The 16,285-nt window shown below is 40.9% G+C and overlaps 1 protein-coding gene across 1 annotated transcript in view; it reads right to left on the reverse strand.

The window, feature by feature from the left end:
* Positions 1-16,285, reverse strand: part of CSMD1 (CUB and Sushi multiple domains 1) — a 2,014,689-nt gene that overhangs the window by 301,535 nt on the left and 1,696,869 nt on the right. The window contains exons 24-25 of the mRNA XM_043893675.1: positions 3,697-3,888; positions 2,732-2,858 (exon numbers count right to left, since the gene is read on the reverse strand). Coding sequence (XP_043749610.1) covers positions 2,732-2,858; positions 3,697-3,888 — 319 coding nt within the window. The remainder of the gene's footprint in view (positions 1-2,731; positions 2,859-3,696; positions 3,889-16,285) is intronic.

Here is a 16,285-nt window from a genome sequence, read left to right on the forward strand (position 1 = left end):
GGCAGGGTGCTCCGAACTGGTGCACTGGGATGACCCTGAGGGATGGGAAGGGGAGGGGGGTGGGAGGGAAGGTCAGGATGGGGAACACATGTACACCCATGGCTGATTCATGTGAATGTATGACAAAAACCACCACAATATTGTAAAGTAATTAGCCTACAATTAAAATTAAAATAAATAAATAAATAAAAAGAAGTAGAAAATTTTGAAATCTGCCTAAGAGGAAAGATATCCTGTTTATGTAAAGTCATTTCATGACTCACAGATGGTTCCTAGGGTTTTTCACAATCAAATTCAGTGTAACGGTTTTTATATCATTTAGATCAAGCATTCAGGAATTTAAAGTTAAGAAGTAATATTTAATTCTATATAGTTCACTTGTAAGTGACTACTGATTTTTATGAAGAATGTTGTTGTTGAGTCACTGAGTCGCGTCCAACTCTTTGCAGCCCCATGGACTGTAGCCTGCCAGCTCCTCTGTCCACGGAATTTCCCAGGCATAAATATTGAAATGGGTTGCCATTTCCTCCTCTAGGGGATCTTACCAACCCAGGGACTGAACCTGAGTTGCCTACATTGGCAGGCAGACAGATTGCTTAATACTGAGCCATCTGCAGAGCCCTTTATGAAGAATACAGACTCAAATTCTTTTATTCAAACATGCCCTATTTGTGCCTCAATAGATGGCTGCTGCTGCTGCAAAGTGACTTCAGTCGTGTCCGACTCTGTGCGACCCCATAGACAGCAGCCCACCAGGCTCCCCTGCTCCTGGGATTCTCCAGGCAAGCACACTGGAGTGGGTTGCCATTTCCTTCTCCAATGCATGAAAGTGAAAAGTGAAAGTGAAGTCGCTCAGTCATGTCCAACTCATCGACCCCATGGACCACAGCCTACCAGGCTCCTCTGTTCATGGGACTTTCCAGGCAAGAGTACTGGAGTGGGGTACCATTGCCTTTTCCACACAATTACCTATTTAATCATTTTTCTTAACTATGGACACTTAAATTTTTAAATGAATTATTTAAATGAGTTACTTCTGCAACATGTACATTATCTAAATTCCTTCTCTTGTTCCACATACATGATTAGGATATTTATTTTGGATGGTTTGAAAGTGGGAATAGTTTGTTCCATGTGAGTTTAACTCACTCCCAAGATGTTGATGTGACCAAATGTCAAGAAAGTCTGGTGAATTTCAGGGAGGATGGAGGCCATCAGAGAGAAACAGAGTGTCACCAAACAGGATGAGCAGGCCCCCTTACTCCTTAGCATCCCATCTTGTTTTTACTAAGTTATAAAGTTGCAGGAGGACAGGTTTACTAAGTTTGCTGGGCAAACTATTTGTGAGTAAGGACAAAATCCACTAGTTCATGAATGTTTTCATATATCCACTTGCCCCAGAAAGAGTTTTCTGCTTTGCATATGTCTCTTTCAGCTTTTTCTCATATTTAAAGGAGCTGATGCCCAGATTCTTTTAAACTCTGGTCAGTGCAATAGCACAGAAAACAGGAAGAGCATCAGAGGGAGTGGTTAAGACTGTCTCGGGGATTTTTTTTTTTTCCTTTTCCTTTTTTATAATTGTTTATTTTTGGCCACTTCTGGGTCTTCGTTGCTGTGGGAGGTTTCTCTCTGGCTGCACAGAGCAGGGCTACTCTCTAACTGTGGTGCACAGGCTTCTCACTGTGGTGGCGTCTCTCGTTGTTCAGCAGGGGCTCTAAGATCACAGGCTCAGAAGCTGTGGCACACAGGCCTAGGAGCTCTGAGGCAGGTGGGATCTTCCGAGTTCAGGGGTCAAACCCATGACTCTTTCATTGGCAGGTGGATTCTCTACCACTGAGCCACCAGGGAAGTCTGAACGGAGTTTTTTGTTTTTTTTTTTAACATTGTAGAGAGATTTCAAAAGAATGAAAGAGGAGAGGTGGTGGGAAGAGAAAGGGGACTTTAAGGGCTATGACTACAGAATGCACGTTCTCAATGTGTTCTTCAGTTAAAGAACAACTTAGTTTTAACTGAAATGTCCTCTTGCTTTATATATTGTACTGTGGTTTTGACACACCCTTTTGACACGTGGAGGATTTGCTTTCAAAAATTACTTTTAATTGGTTTACTTGTTAATTTAAAATTAGCATCATTTAGGACTATTCTTTTCCCATTAAGAGTGGAATATATTTCTTCAAACATTTACTTTCCCCCGAGACATGTTTTGGCAGATAGAACATTAGCAAATGTGATGCAAACAGAAGTTTGAAAAGCCTCCATGTCTTGCTTCTAGGAAAATTTCATCATCACTAGTTTCCTAAGGGAACAGAACCTGATGCAGAGAGACCCCCACCTTTAATCATCCAGCTGAGGCTCCCACACCTGCATGAGACCTTCCTAGGCCACCCACCCCAACCAACCACAACTGCTCAGCAACTCAGAAAGTCATGAGCACATACATTATTGTTTTTAGCAACTAAGTTTTGGGGGCCCGCTTGTTATACAGCCAAAGCTAGCTGATGTACTTAATTTCTTTTTATCTTTACTACAGATGACTTAACACACGTCTTCAAAGGAATACCAAAGTGAGCATGCAAGCCAATGAAAAATTTGGCCATGTGCTTACATTTAGTCCTTTGACTCAGAAACTTAAATCTAATCGTGGATAATAAGAGATGTACTACTATCTTCACTACAAGAATAGGAGACATGCTTCTATTCTCAAATCACTGAAACCCAATAAAATGAGTACCTGATGGTCTTCCCCGGGTCTGCCTCTACCACCCAGGTGCAGTGGAGGTTGTTGTCGTAGGGAGCAGGGTATCCTGGAGACAGGATGCGTCCTGAAGTGGCAGCGTGGATCCGCCCACCACATTCCGCTGCAAGGGATTCAAAAATGGGCAAGTTTACTCCAGGCCTTACAGGCTTCACTTTAACCACCTTGAAAAGCCCAAACCATCACACTCATGTTGCATACACAGGAAAACAATCCCAGCATCTGGCTGTCCTGTCACTGCTTTTCTAAATTTACTTGTTCCCCAGCATTATCTTGATGAAAAACCAGTATCCTCTGCAAAGTCAAGAGAGTGAAACAGTGAAATGCCATGTTATAAATCTAGTGATATTTCTGTGTACAGAAGTATCTAATAAGAACTCAGCATATAGAAGAAGCAATAATAACTCTCTATATAATTCTATATATGTTTCTATATATGCTAATACTACTTCTTCTATATATAGTATCTAATAATACTCCTTCTATACACAGAAGTATTACTTCTTCTACACTTCTCAGTAAAATAGTACTACGGGATCTGTTTTTCCTGCCTATACACACACATGCACATACACACACACACACTCACAATATTGTTGTTGCTGTTTCGTCACTCAGGCTCAGTTGTGTCCCACTTTTTGTGACCCCATGGACTGTAGCCCACCAGCCTCCTCTGTCCATGGGATTCTCCAGGCAAGAATACTGGAGTGGGTTGCCATTTCCTTTTCCAGGGGATCTTCCCGAGCCAGGGACTGAACCTGGGTCTCCGACATGGGCAGGGAGATGGATTCTTTGTCACAGAGCCACCAGGAAAGCCTCTCGCAAATGTCAGGATTAAACCCACACTGGAGAAAGAGCAATAGAAGTCTGCCCCCTCTGGGAGAATCAAGTCGGAGCACCCAGGGCTTCCTGCTCCCCGCGCGCACGCGCAGACGACTCACCTACACAGGAAGGCAATGGCTGGTCCCACACTCTCCGGTCCCCGCTCAGGCAGGTCAGAGTACCCCCGCCGTGCATGGCGTAGCCCGGGTTACAGCTATACAGGACGACCGTGTCGGTGAAGTGGCCTTCGTCCCGGATCCTGTAGCCGTAGTGAGGGGTCCCTGGGTCCTCACACTTCACCAGGTCAAAACCTGTGAGCGAGGAGGGGAGGGGTGAGTAGACGGAAGTCACTGCGGCATCCGTACTGGCGTTCACACACTGAGGAAGCAGACCGGGTTGTTAAATGTCCCTCAAAGTGTAGAAAGAAAAAGAAGACTGAATTTAAAAACACATGTGGGTGTTGATTGGGCTTATCCGTTAACCGCTGGTTTCTTTCTTGGAGTTTGACCACTTTATTTGTTCCTATCTATTGATATACTTATGACTGAAGCCCAGGAGGACAGTATGGTCCTCCGCTCCATCTCCTCCACCTGCCTTTTGTCTGTAGAAAAATACTAGTCAAATAATAAGCTTAATCAGAGAAGTGAGAAAATACAGATCCAAAGAAAGCACTCAAACAGAACAAAATAATAATAGTTTAGTCACAAAACACGGTCAAGGACGTTCAGTTTCTCCTCAAAGGTTGCAGACAATTTCCTGAGCCATATCCTGAGAGTTGTCTTGTAGATACTGAAACCCCCACGAGCTGGAAGAAGTTAACTACACGATGCCCAGACTGTCACCATGACATATGTGCCATAATTCCTAGAACTGGTCTCAAAGAAATGTTAACAAATCGACCCTGGAACTGAAGACTAACTGTACTTAAAGCAGTCAGGAAGACAATGATCAGACCACTGATGGCCAGTTTCAAGATGACCATCAGAGCTGACTGTGCTGTTTGTGCAGGTAGCCCCCTCCCTCCACCTATAAAAGCTCTTGCCTGCTGAGTGTGTGGGTGTGGGTGTGGGTGTGGTCGGCGGCATGGAATCAGCCTTTGGACACAAGCCCACCTTCTATCCTGGTTGCCACTCTCTGAAACAACTTTCCTTTTCACCAGTCTTGCCTCTTGAGTGTTAGCTTTCAAGCAGCAAGCAGCTAGACTCCACTTTCAGTAACAAAAGGAGAATCTTTATTCCAAAGAGCTCCAGGCTGTCATCATTTGACTCACACATCCAGTCAGCATCTAGATTCTCCAGTGACTTCCTGTAAGCATTTCCTGTCTCCACACTTAATCTTTGTCACACCTGGGGCCTTCCAGGAGGGCCACCCTCACTTATTGTCTGTGCACACTCCAGCCTCTGCCTCCAGGCCCACTTCCTCTAAAACGCCCAGATCTCACGCTTCTTGGAAATTTCCATGCCCTTCCTGCTCACAGAGCTGGGTTCTGTGTCCCACCTGGGGCCAGGGTGAGGTTCCTGAGCTGCTCCGTGTGTAGCACAAACTCCGGGATGAATCATCATAACGGTTTCATCAAACTAACCTCTGAGACTCCAAGAAAGAGATGACAGAAATGAAGATTTAGCCTCTGTGGTACCAAGAGCTGTATATTGCTTTCATGTGAAGCAATAATTTAAGGCCATCTCTGAAGAGAGTTCTACACTAACAAATCACTCTTCCCATATCACGATGCAAATTTTGACCATTTTAAAAAGTAGAGTTGGCGATGTCGAAGATGGCGGACGAATAGGGCGGGGAGACCACTTTCTCTCCTACAAATTCATCAAAAGAATAACTGAACGCAGAGTAACCTTCACAAAACAACTTCTGATTGCTAGCTGAGGTCATCAGGCGCCCAGAAAAGCAACCCATTGTCTTCGAAAGGAGGTAGGACAAAATATAAAAGATAAAAGGGGAGACAGGGGAGCTAAGGACAGAGATCTATCCGGGGAAGGGACTCTTAATAGAGGAAGTTTTCAAGCACCAGGAAACCCTCGCACTGGCGGGTCTGGGGGAAGTTTTTGAACCTCGGAGGGCAACCTGACTGGGAGGGGAACAATAAATAAAACTCACAGATTACGTGCCTAAAAGCAACTCCCAGCGGAAAAGTACCCCAGACGCCCGCATCTGCCACCAGCAAGTGGGGGCAGAACGGAGAGGAGCGGGTGGCATTGCTTAGGGTAAGGACCAGGCCTGAGTGCCCTGAGAACAATCGGAGGGAGCTTTTGTGAGTTACCAACTTAAACTGTGGGACAGTAAAAGAGAGAGAGAAAATTAACCGGCCCGAACACACTGCCAGCCGTTCGCAGAACAAAGGGACCGAGCAAGTCCAGAGAAGAGCTCGCAGGCTGCGGACCCGCCCAGCCCCGCCGGAGGCAGGAGGCAGGGGGGAGGGGAAGGGGCAGGCTCGGCCCCAAAGACCGCATCCCCTGCCGCACTGCAAACAGGCCTCCTGAGATTCTGGATAGTCGACATCCGCCGGGAGGGTCGCGGCGAGACACAGGGCGCAGGTACCCGACCGGCGCGGGAGGGGTCTGGGGACGCGGAGGGCAGAAGACGCGCCGCACCCGGGGAGAAGGCACCCGTCAAGCCCCTGGCTGCCTGGACCTCTCTGACGGGGAAGGCACAAAACGCAGGCGCAGCTTTGTGTTCCGCGCTTTTGTGGAACACCGGAGGGCTGGAACCGCGCGCAGCGCAGGGCACGCTCCATATAGAGCAGCCGGGAACCTGAGCAGTAGACGGGGGAAAACAGCGCCAGCCCCTCCCCGCAGCGCGACGGAACTAACAACCTGAATAAGAGACCACCTCCGCCCGCCTGTGTCAGGGCGGAAATTAGGCGCGGAAGAGACCAGCAAACAGAAGCCAAATAAACAAAGGGAACCGCTTCAGAAGGGACCGGTGCAACAGATTAAAATCCCTGTAGGTAACACCGACTACATCGGAAGGGGCCTGTAGATATCGAGAAGTGTAAGCTGGAACTAGGAGCTATCTGAAACTGAACTGAGCCCACACTGACCGACTGAACTGAGCCCACACTGACCGCAACAGCTTCAGAGAAATTCCTAGATATATTTTTACTTTTTTTTTTTTTTTGAGTAAAGAAAAAAAAATTTTTTTTTCTTTTTTATGTTTTCTCTTTTATTTTCTTTTAAAATTCCCTATTACTCCCCCATTACTCCTTAACTTTCATTTTCACAGATTTTTACGATTTTCTTAAATAGGGAAAAAAAATTTTTTTTTAATTTTTTTACTTGTGTTTTTTTTTCTTTCTTTTTTTTTTCTTTTTCTCTTCTATTTTCTATTTTCCTTTTTCTCTTATTTCCTTTTAAAGTCCTCTATTACTCCTGTACTACTTCTTAATTTTCATTTTCATTACACTATAACCTTACAAAAAAAAAAAAAGAGAGAAGCCCTATTTTTAAACCGAACTTCATATATATTTCTAAAATTTTTGTGTGTGTGTTTTGGTTTTTGCCTTTAATATAGTATTTTTGAGAGTCTAACCTCTACTCTAGATTTTTAATCTTTGTTTTTCAGTATATGATATAAATTGTGGACATTTAAGAATCCAATATTCAGTTCCCATTTTTATACAGGAGTGTGTTGATTATTCTCTCCCAATCTTGACTCTCCTTTTTCTACCTCAGAACACCTCTATTTCCTCCTTTCCCCTTCTCTTCCCAATCCAATTCTGTGAATCTTTGTGGGTCTCTGGGCTACAGAGAACACTCTGGGAACAGACAACTGCATAGATCAATCTCTCTCCTCTTGAGTCCCCCATTTCCTCCTCCTGCTCATCTCTATCTCCCTCCTCCCTCTCCTCTTCTTCATGTAACTCTGTGAACCTCTCTGGGTGTCCCTCACGGGGGAGAATCTTTCGCCATTAACTTAGAAGTTTTATTAGCAGTGCTGTATAGTAGGAGAAGTCTTGAGACTACTGGAAGAATAAAACTGAAACCCAGAGGCAGGAGACTTAAGCCCAAAACCCGAGAACACCAGAAAACTCCTGACTACATGGAACTTTAAGTAATAAGAGACCGTCCAAAAGCATCCATACCTACACTGAAACCAACCACCACCCAAGAGCCAATAAGTTCCAGAGCAAGACATACCATGCAAATTCTCCAGCAACGCAGAAAGATAGCCCTGAACGCCAACATACAGGCTGCCCAAGGTCACACCTAACACATAGACACATCCCAAAACTCATCACGGGGCACTCCATTGCACTCCAGAGAGAAGAAATCAAGTTCCACGCACCAGAACACTGACGCAAGCTTCCCTAACCAGGAAACCTTGACAAGCCAAACATCCAACCCCACCCACTGGGTAAAACCTCCACAATAAAAAGGAATCACAGACCTCCAGAATACAGAAAGCCCACTCCAGACACAGCAATCTAAACAAGATGAAAAGGCAGAGAAATACCCAGCAGGTAAAGGAACATGAAAAATGCCCACCAAGTCAAACAAAAGAGGAGGAGATAGGGAATATACCTGAAAAAGAATTTAGAATAATGATAATAAAAATGATCCAAAATCTTGAAAACAAAATGGAGTTACAGATAAATAGCCTGGAGACAAAGATTGAAAAGATGCAAGAAATGTTTAATAAAGACCTAGAAGAAATAAAAAAGAGTCAATTAAAAATGAATAATGCAATAAATGAGATCAAAAACACTCTGGAGGGAACCAAGAGTAGAATAACGGAGGCAGAAGATAGGATAAGTGAGGTAGAAGATAAAATGGAGGAAATAAATGAAGCAGAGAGGAAAAAAGAAAAAAGGATCAAAAGAAATGAGGACAACCTCAGGGACCTCTGGGACAATGTGAAATGCCCCAACATTCGAATCATAGGAGGCCCAGAAGAAGAAGACAAAAAGAAAGGCCATGAGAAAATACTCGAGGAGATAATAGCTGAAAACTTCCCTAAAATGGGGAAGGAAATAGCCACCCAAGTCCAAGAAACCCAGAGAGTCCCAAACAGGATAAACCCAAGGCCAAACACCCCAAGGCACATATTAATCAAATTAACAAAGATCAAACACAAAGAACAAATATTAAAAGCAGCAAGGGAAAAACAACAAATAACACACAAAGGGATTCCCATAAGGATAACAGCTGATCTATCAATAGAAACCCTCCAGGCCAGAAGGGAATGGCAGGACATACTTAAGGTAATGAAAGAGAATACCCTACAGCCCAGATTACTGTACCCAGCAAGGATCTCATTCAGATATGAAGGAGAATTCAAAAGCTTTACAGACAAGCAAAAGCTGAGAGAATTCAGCACCACCAAACCAGCTCTTCAACAAATGCTAAAGGATCTTCTCTAGACAGGAAATGCAGAAAGATTGTATAAACGTGAACCCAAAACAACAAAGTAAATAACAATGGGACCACACCTATCAATAATTATCTTAAAGGTAAATGGGTTGAATGCCCCAACCAAAAGACAAAGATTGGCTGAATGGATACAAAAACAAGACCCCTATATATGCTGTCTACAAGAGACCCACCTCAAAACACGAGACACATACAGACTAAAAGTGAAGGGCTGGAAAAAAATATTTCACGCAAACGGAGAACAAAAGAAAGCAGGAGTCGCAATACTCATATCAGATAAAATAGACTTTCAAATAAAGGATGTGAAAAGAGACAAAGAAGGACACTACATAATGATCAAAGGATCAACCCAAGAAGAGGATATAACAATTATATATGCACCTAACATAGGAGCACCGCAATACGTATGGCAAATGCTAACGAGTATGAAAGAGGAAATTAATAGTAACACAGTAATAGTGGGAGACTTTAATACCCCACTCACAACTATGGATAGATCAACTAAACAGAAAATTAACAAGGAAACACAAACCTTAAATGACACAATGGACCAGCTAGACCTACTTGATATCTATAGGACATTTCACCCCAAAACAATCAATTTCACCTTTTTCTCAAGTGCACACGGAACCTTCTCCAGAACAGATCACATCCTGGGCCACAAATCTGGTCTTGGAAAATTCAAAAAAATTGAAATCATTCCAGTTATCTTTTCTGATCACAGTGCAGTAAGATTAGATCTCAATTACAGGGAAAAAATTGTTAAAAATTCAAACGTATGGAGGCTAAATAACACCCTTCTGAATAACCAACAAGTCATAGAAGAAATCAAAAAAGAAATCAAAATATGCATAGAAATGAATGAAAATGAAAACACAACAACCCAAAACCTATGGGACACTGTAAAAGCAGTTCTAAGGGGAAGGTTCATAGCATTACAGGCTTACATCAAGAAACAAGAAAAAAAAAAAAAGAAAGAAACAAGAAAAAAGCCAAATAAATAACCTAACTCTACACCTAAAGCAACTAGAGAAGGAAGAAATGAAGAACCCCAGGGTTAGTAGAAGGAAAGAAATCTTAAAAATTAGAGCAGAAATAAATGCAAAAGAAACTAAAGAGACCATAGCAAAAATCAACAAAGCTAAAAGCTGGTTTTTTGAAAAAATAAACAAAATTGACAAACCATTAGCAAGACTCATTAAGAAACAAAGAGAGAAGAACCAAATTAACAAAATTAGAAATGAAAATGGAGAGATCACAACAGACAACACTGAAATACAAAGGATCATAAGAGACTACTACCAGCAGCTCTATGCCAATAAAATGGACAACTTGGAAGAAATGGACAAATTCTTAGAAAAATATAACTTTCCAAAACTGAACCAGGAAGAAATAGAAGATCTTAACAGACCCATCACAAGCAAGGAAATCGAAACTGTAATAAAAAATCTGCCAGCAAACAAAAGCCCAGGACCTGATGGCTTCACAGCTGAATTCTACCAAAAATTTAGAGAAGAGCTAACACCTATCTTACTCAAACTCTTCCAGAAAATTGCAGAAGAAGGTAAACTTCCAAACTCATTCTATGAGGCCACCATCACCCTAATTCCAAAACCAGACAAAGATGCCACAAAAAAAGAAAACTACAGGCCAATATCACTGATGAACATAGATGCAAAAATCCTTAACAAAATTCTAGCAAACAGAATCCAACAACATATTTAAAAAATCATACACCATGACCAAGTGGGCTTTATCCCAGGAATGCAAGGATTCTTTAATATCCGCAAATCAATCAACGTAATACACCACAGTAACAAATTGAAAGATAAAACCATATGATTATCTCAATAGATGCAGAAAAAGCCTTTGACAAAATTCAACATCCATTTATGATTAAAACTCTCCAGAAAGCAGGAATAGAAGGAACATACCTCAACATAATAAAAGCCATATATGACAAACCCACAGCAAGCATCACCCTCAATGGTGAAAAATTGAAAGCATTTCCCCTGAAAGCAGGAACAAGACAAGGGTGCCCACTCTCACCACTACTATTCAACATAGTGTTGGAAGTTTTGGCCACAGCAATCAGAGCAGAAAAAGAAATAAAAGGAATCCAGATAGGAAAAGAAGAAGTGAAACTCTTGCTGTTTGCAGATGACATGATCCTCTACACAGAAAACCCTAAAGACTCTTCCAGAAAATTACTAGAGCTAATCAATGAATATAGTAAAGTTTCAGGATATAAAATTAACACACAGAAATCCCTTGCATTCCTATACACTAACAATGAGAAAACAGAAAGAGAAATTAAGGAAACAATACCATTCACCATTGCAACAAAAAGAATAAAATACTTAGGAGTACATCTACCTAAAGAAACAAAAGACCTATACATAGAAAACTATAAAACACTGATGAAAGAAATCAAAGAGGACACAAACAGATGGAGAAACATACCGTGTTCATGGATTGGAAGAATCAATATTGTCAAAATGGCTATTCTACCCAAAGCAATCTATAGATTCAATGCAATCCCTATCAAGCTACCAACGGTATTTTTCACAGAACTAGACCAAAGAATTTCACAATTTGTATGGAAATACAAAAAACCTCGAATAGCCAAAGTAATCTGGAGAAAGAAGAATGGAACTGGAGGAATCAACCTGCCTGACTTCAGAATATACTACAAAGCCACAGTCATGAAGACAGTGTGGTACTGGCACAAAGACAGAAATATAGACCAATGGAACTAAATAGAAAGCCCAGAGATAAATCCACGAACCTATGGACACCTTATCTTTGACAAAGGAGGCAAGGATATACAATGGAAAAAAGACAACCTCTTCAACAAGGGTGCTGGGAAAACTGGTCAACCACTTGTAAAAGAATGAAACTAGAACACTTTCTAACACCATACACAAAAATAAACTCATAATGGATTAAAGATCTAAATGTAAGACCAGAAACTATAAAACTCTTAGAGGAGAACATAGGCAAAACACTCTCCGACATGAATCACAGCAGGATCCTCTATGACCCACCTCCCAGAATATTGGAAATAAAAGCAAAACTAAACAAATGGGACCTAATGAAACTTAAAAGCGTTTGCACAACAAAGGAAACTATAAGTAAGGTGAAAAGACAGCCCTCAGATTGGGAGAAAATAATAGCAAATGAAGAAACAGACAAAGGATTAATCTCAAAAATATACAAGCAACTCCTGAAGCTCAATTCCAGAAAAATAAATGACCCAATCAAAAAATGGGCCAAAGAACTAAACAGACATTTCTCTAAAGAAGACATACAGATGGCTAACAAACACATGAAAAGATGCTCCACATCACTCATTATCAGAGAAATGCAAATCAAAACTACAATGAGGTACCATTACACGCCAGTCAAGATGGCTGCTATCCAAAAGTCTACAAGCAATAAATGCTGGAGAGGGTGTGGAGAAAAGGGAACCCTCCTACACTGTTGGTGGGAATGCAAACTAGTACAGCCACTATGGAAAACAGTGTGGAGATTCCTTAAAAAACTGGAAATAGAACTGCCATATGACCCAGCAATACCACTCTTGGGCATACACACAGAGGAAACCAGATCTGAAAGAGACACATGCACCCCAATGTTCATCGCAGCACTATTTATAATAGCCAGGACATGGAAGCAACCTAGATGCCCATCAGCAGACGAATGGATAAGGAAGCTGTGGTACATATACACCATGGAATATTACTCAGCCATTAAAAAGAATTCATTTGAATCAGTTCTAATGAGATGGATGAAACTGGAGCCCATTATACAGAGTGAAGTAAGCCAGAAAGATAAAGATCATTACAGCATACTAACACATATATATGGAATTTAGAAAGATGGTAATGATAACCCTATATGCAAAACAGAAAAAGAGACACAGATGTACAGAACAGACTTTTGGACTCTGTGGGAGAAGGTGAGGGTGGGATGTTTCGAGAGAACAGCATGTATATTATCTATGGTGAAATAGACCACCAGCCCAGGTGGGATGCATGAGACAGGTGCTCGGGCCAGGTTCACTGGGAGGACCCAGGGGAATCGGGTGGAGAGGGAGATGGGAGGGGGGATTGGGATGGGGAATACATGTAACTCCATGGCTGATTCATGTCAATGTATGACAAAACCCACTGCAATGTTGCGAAGTAATTAGCCTCCAACTAATAAAAATAATTGGAAAATAAATAAATAAATAAATAAAAAGTAGATCTGGAACCTGAAGGAATACATGGGTTGTTTTCATCTATTTCCACCTAAATTTTGCTTCTTCCTTTTCACGAAAATAAATAAAATAAAAAAATGAGTGTGCGAGTTTTGCTAAGTCTTTCTGTCAAATTTGCATTCTGAATGCTTTCCATGGAGGAAGATACATCTTTAAATTCACATGATCATTTACCCTTAGAATTCTCTCTACATAATCCAGATGGAGTTCTGCAGGTGTATACACGGGAGGGAAACCAGTACACATTTGATAATTTACATGCAGTGGCCAAAAAAGGTTCCTGAAATACTTTTTTTTTTCTATAAAATGTCAGTCTTTAATTATTGTGCCTTTACGAAAACTGTTTATCTATTTAAGAAATGCAAATAGCTATAATTCAAGATGCCCAGAAGGACAGTGCATAACAGTGTATCTATTTCAGCACAAAGCAAAAGGATGTTTTAGGTTGCCACAAAGGGGATCAGAATTAGGAAGAAGGGTCCCAGGCACATAGGGTTTCCGGGCTCATGCAGACACCGGACAACTCTAGTCCGATGCACAGTCCCAAAACCACCAGGAAAGGAAGATGCTAAGCTGCTGCACCCACTTAGATCAAACCGCCATCCTTACTCCTACCTTGCAAAAGGCCCTGCAGATCATTTAGCCATAGTGTCTATTGTGCAGAAGGGCAAAAGAAGCAACGTCTCTATTGTTACTGTTTCACTTGGTCTGGGGCTTGGATGAGACAGTGTCAGGGTGGTGCCCAGGTGACCGGAACAAGAAACTACCACTGGCTGGGTCACAGCAGCCAGCTGAGAGTGATGGCTGGAGCAGGGCTCTACAGGTAATGGTAATCACCGATGTTTCAAACTGTCTCAGCGTTTGGAAGTCAAATTAGGTATCTGAGTATCAATGATAGTGGAACATAAAACTTGAAATAAGCAGCAGACAAAATCTAGGTCTCAAAATGAGAAACAGAAAGAGTCAAACACGTGTCCCTTCTATTTGTACCCCTGTGACAGGAACCTGGAGAAGTAAATCTGACATGAGAGGAGTCAGTCTCAAGTGCCAATAGACCCGAAGTTCTCTCCAAAGCAAAGTGAGATCCATGCAGGACAGTGGCCCCAGGAGACATAACCACCTGCTGTCCTGCTGAAATTCACACCCCCTGTAACCCAAGCTTCTGATTCTTCCAGGAACACCAGAAAGCTGGAGTTTTTAGCTTCATAAAATGCTTGTTGAATAAATACATATTTCAAAAATGGAGATGCTTAAATTCTAAGATTAGATTATGAAAACTAGATGTAAACAGTTTTAAGAGAAACCAATAATGTCTCAGTTTCTGGAGAAAGCTGAGACTCAATTCTGAAAAGTTGTCAATATTCCATCTAATTTTTTAAGACTAAACTTTGTGACGCAAAGACCTTCTCAGGATGATTAAGGGCTGGATAGAGAAATGGCCCAGCTTGTCCGAGACCTTTTATTCTGACAGTGAGTTATTTCCTGGTTATACAGAAGACTTTTGTTATGAAAGATTGTCCTCACTGGAGATTAATGCCTATAAAAGATAAAGTAATGACATTGATTTTCCTGGTGACTTATGTGCTGTCTCATTAGCTTATAGCTATCAACTCTACAGACAAGAGACTCATGCTTAAAGGTTATCCAGACTTTCCCTCTAAGTTCAGAGAGCATGGCTTTTAAAATCTTCCATCAAATACGCTATCAAAGTTCTAAAATCACAGAACTTGTTTATATTAAAATTAGCTTGAAGAAACATTTCCTCTGCTCCAAAAACTTGCATTATGAAACTTTTTAAAGGAAGGAAGAATCATTGAAAAATAATAAACAACGATGCACCAATACAAATGTCTACTAAAGTTTATCTGCGTTGAATTATTAGAAAAAAATGACTGTTTTATTGTTTTTTCTATCACTCAGTCTAGAAAGATTTTGTCTTTTTCTAAACCACATATTGTCACACAGATGAGTTAAGTCATGCTCTTTTTGAAAGGGCACTTATTCTTTCATTGCCAGATATCTTGTTTTACTTATGCTCCTTCTGTTATTATTATTTTTTTAAAAGATCAGTTAAATCATTGATGGCATCATGAAATACATTATTTTGCTGAAAGTCCTACATTTGATACTTAAATGTCTAAAACTTCTAGACCTACCTAAGGTCATTACATTAAATATATTCTTCTTGTCAGAAACTTGAAAAGTATTTGTTTTTTATTTTTATTATGTTGATATTCTCAAATTCAGTTTTTAAAGTCAGTGAAAAGAGCTTTGTTTGTGCAAAGCTTCTTACAGGATTTAATAATTCATGCCCAGTTACAGGCAGAATCATAGACATTTATCCCCAGAGGAATTGACATCTCGAAAGGACTAGAGAAAGATCTCCAGAAACCCCAGATTTTTATTTCTTGTTGCTTGTGCCATGAACCAGCTTGGCCCTTGGACTCTGAGTCCATCCATATGCAATAGATACTCTGCCTCTCTCCAAAAGCAGAATGAGAGTCATTTCAGTTGAGCCCTGCTTGCTATTTGATTAGGGCATAATATTAGCATTGTCTCCTAAAAATTCAGTACTGCTTGTAGACACTGGTGAACTAAATTGAAGTGATATATAGTAACAGAGTTCTTGAATGACAATATGAAATTCTGGGATGTTCATACTGTGTTCATTTCAGGAAAAATATTTTTTCTGTGGTTCATTAAAATATCTCAAAAATATTCTCTTACATTTAATTTAGATCTACAGAGGTAGTCCTCCAAATAAGAGGTTTTTCCATTTTAATTAGAATCTAAAAGACTTTAGAATGACTACTCTTAAGGCTACTATAGAGTAACGACTTTAAAAATATAGAGAATATATCCTTTTCTATCTTGAATCCACTAGCTTGACATAAATCAGTGTGCAAATACTGATTTTCTGTATTTTCTTTGTGCCATAGAACCTTCAAAAAGATTAAAGTTATCTGTCAAAACATTACCTATTAAGAGTTGCAGTTGCTGTTTGGATCTATTTAGCAATTCCATTTCTTTTTGTTTTCCAGTGATTTCTTCTTAGTCACA

This window comes from Cervus elaphus, chromosome 32 (genome assembly GCF_910594005.1).
Source record: "Cervus elaphus chromosome 32, mCerEla1.1, whole genome shotgun sequence".
Classification (NCBI taxonomy): domain Eukaryota; kingdom Metazoa; phylum Chordata; class Mammalia; order Artiodactyla; family Cervidae; genus Cervus; species Cervus elaphus.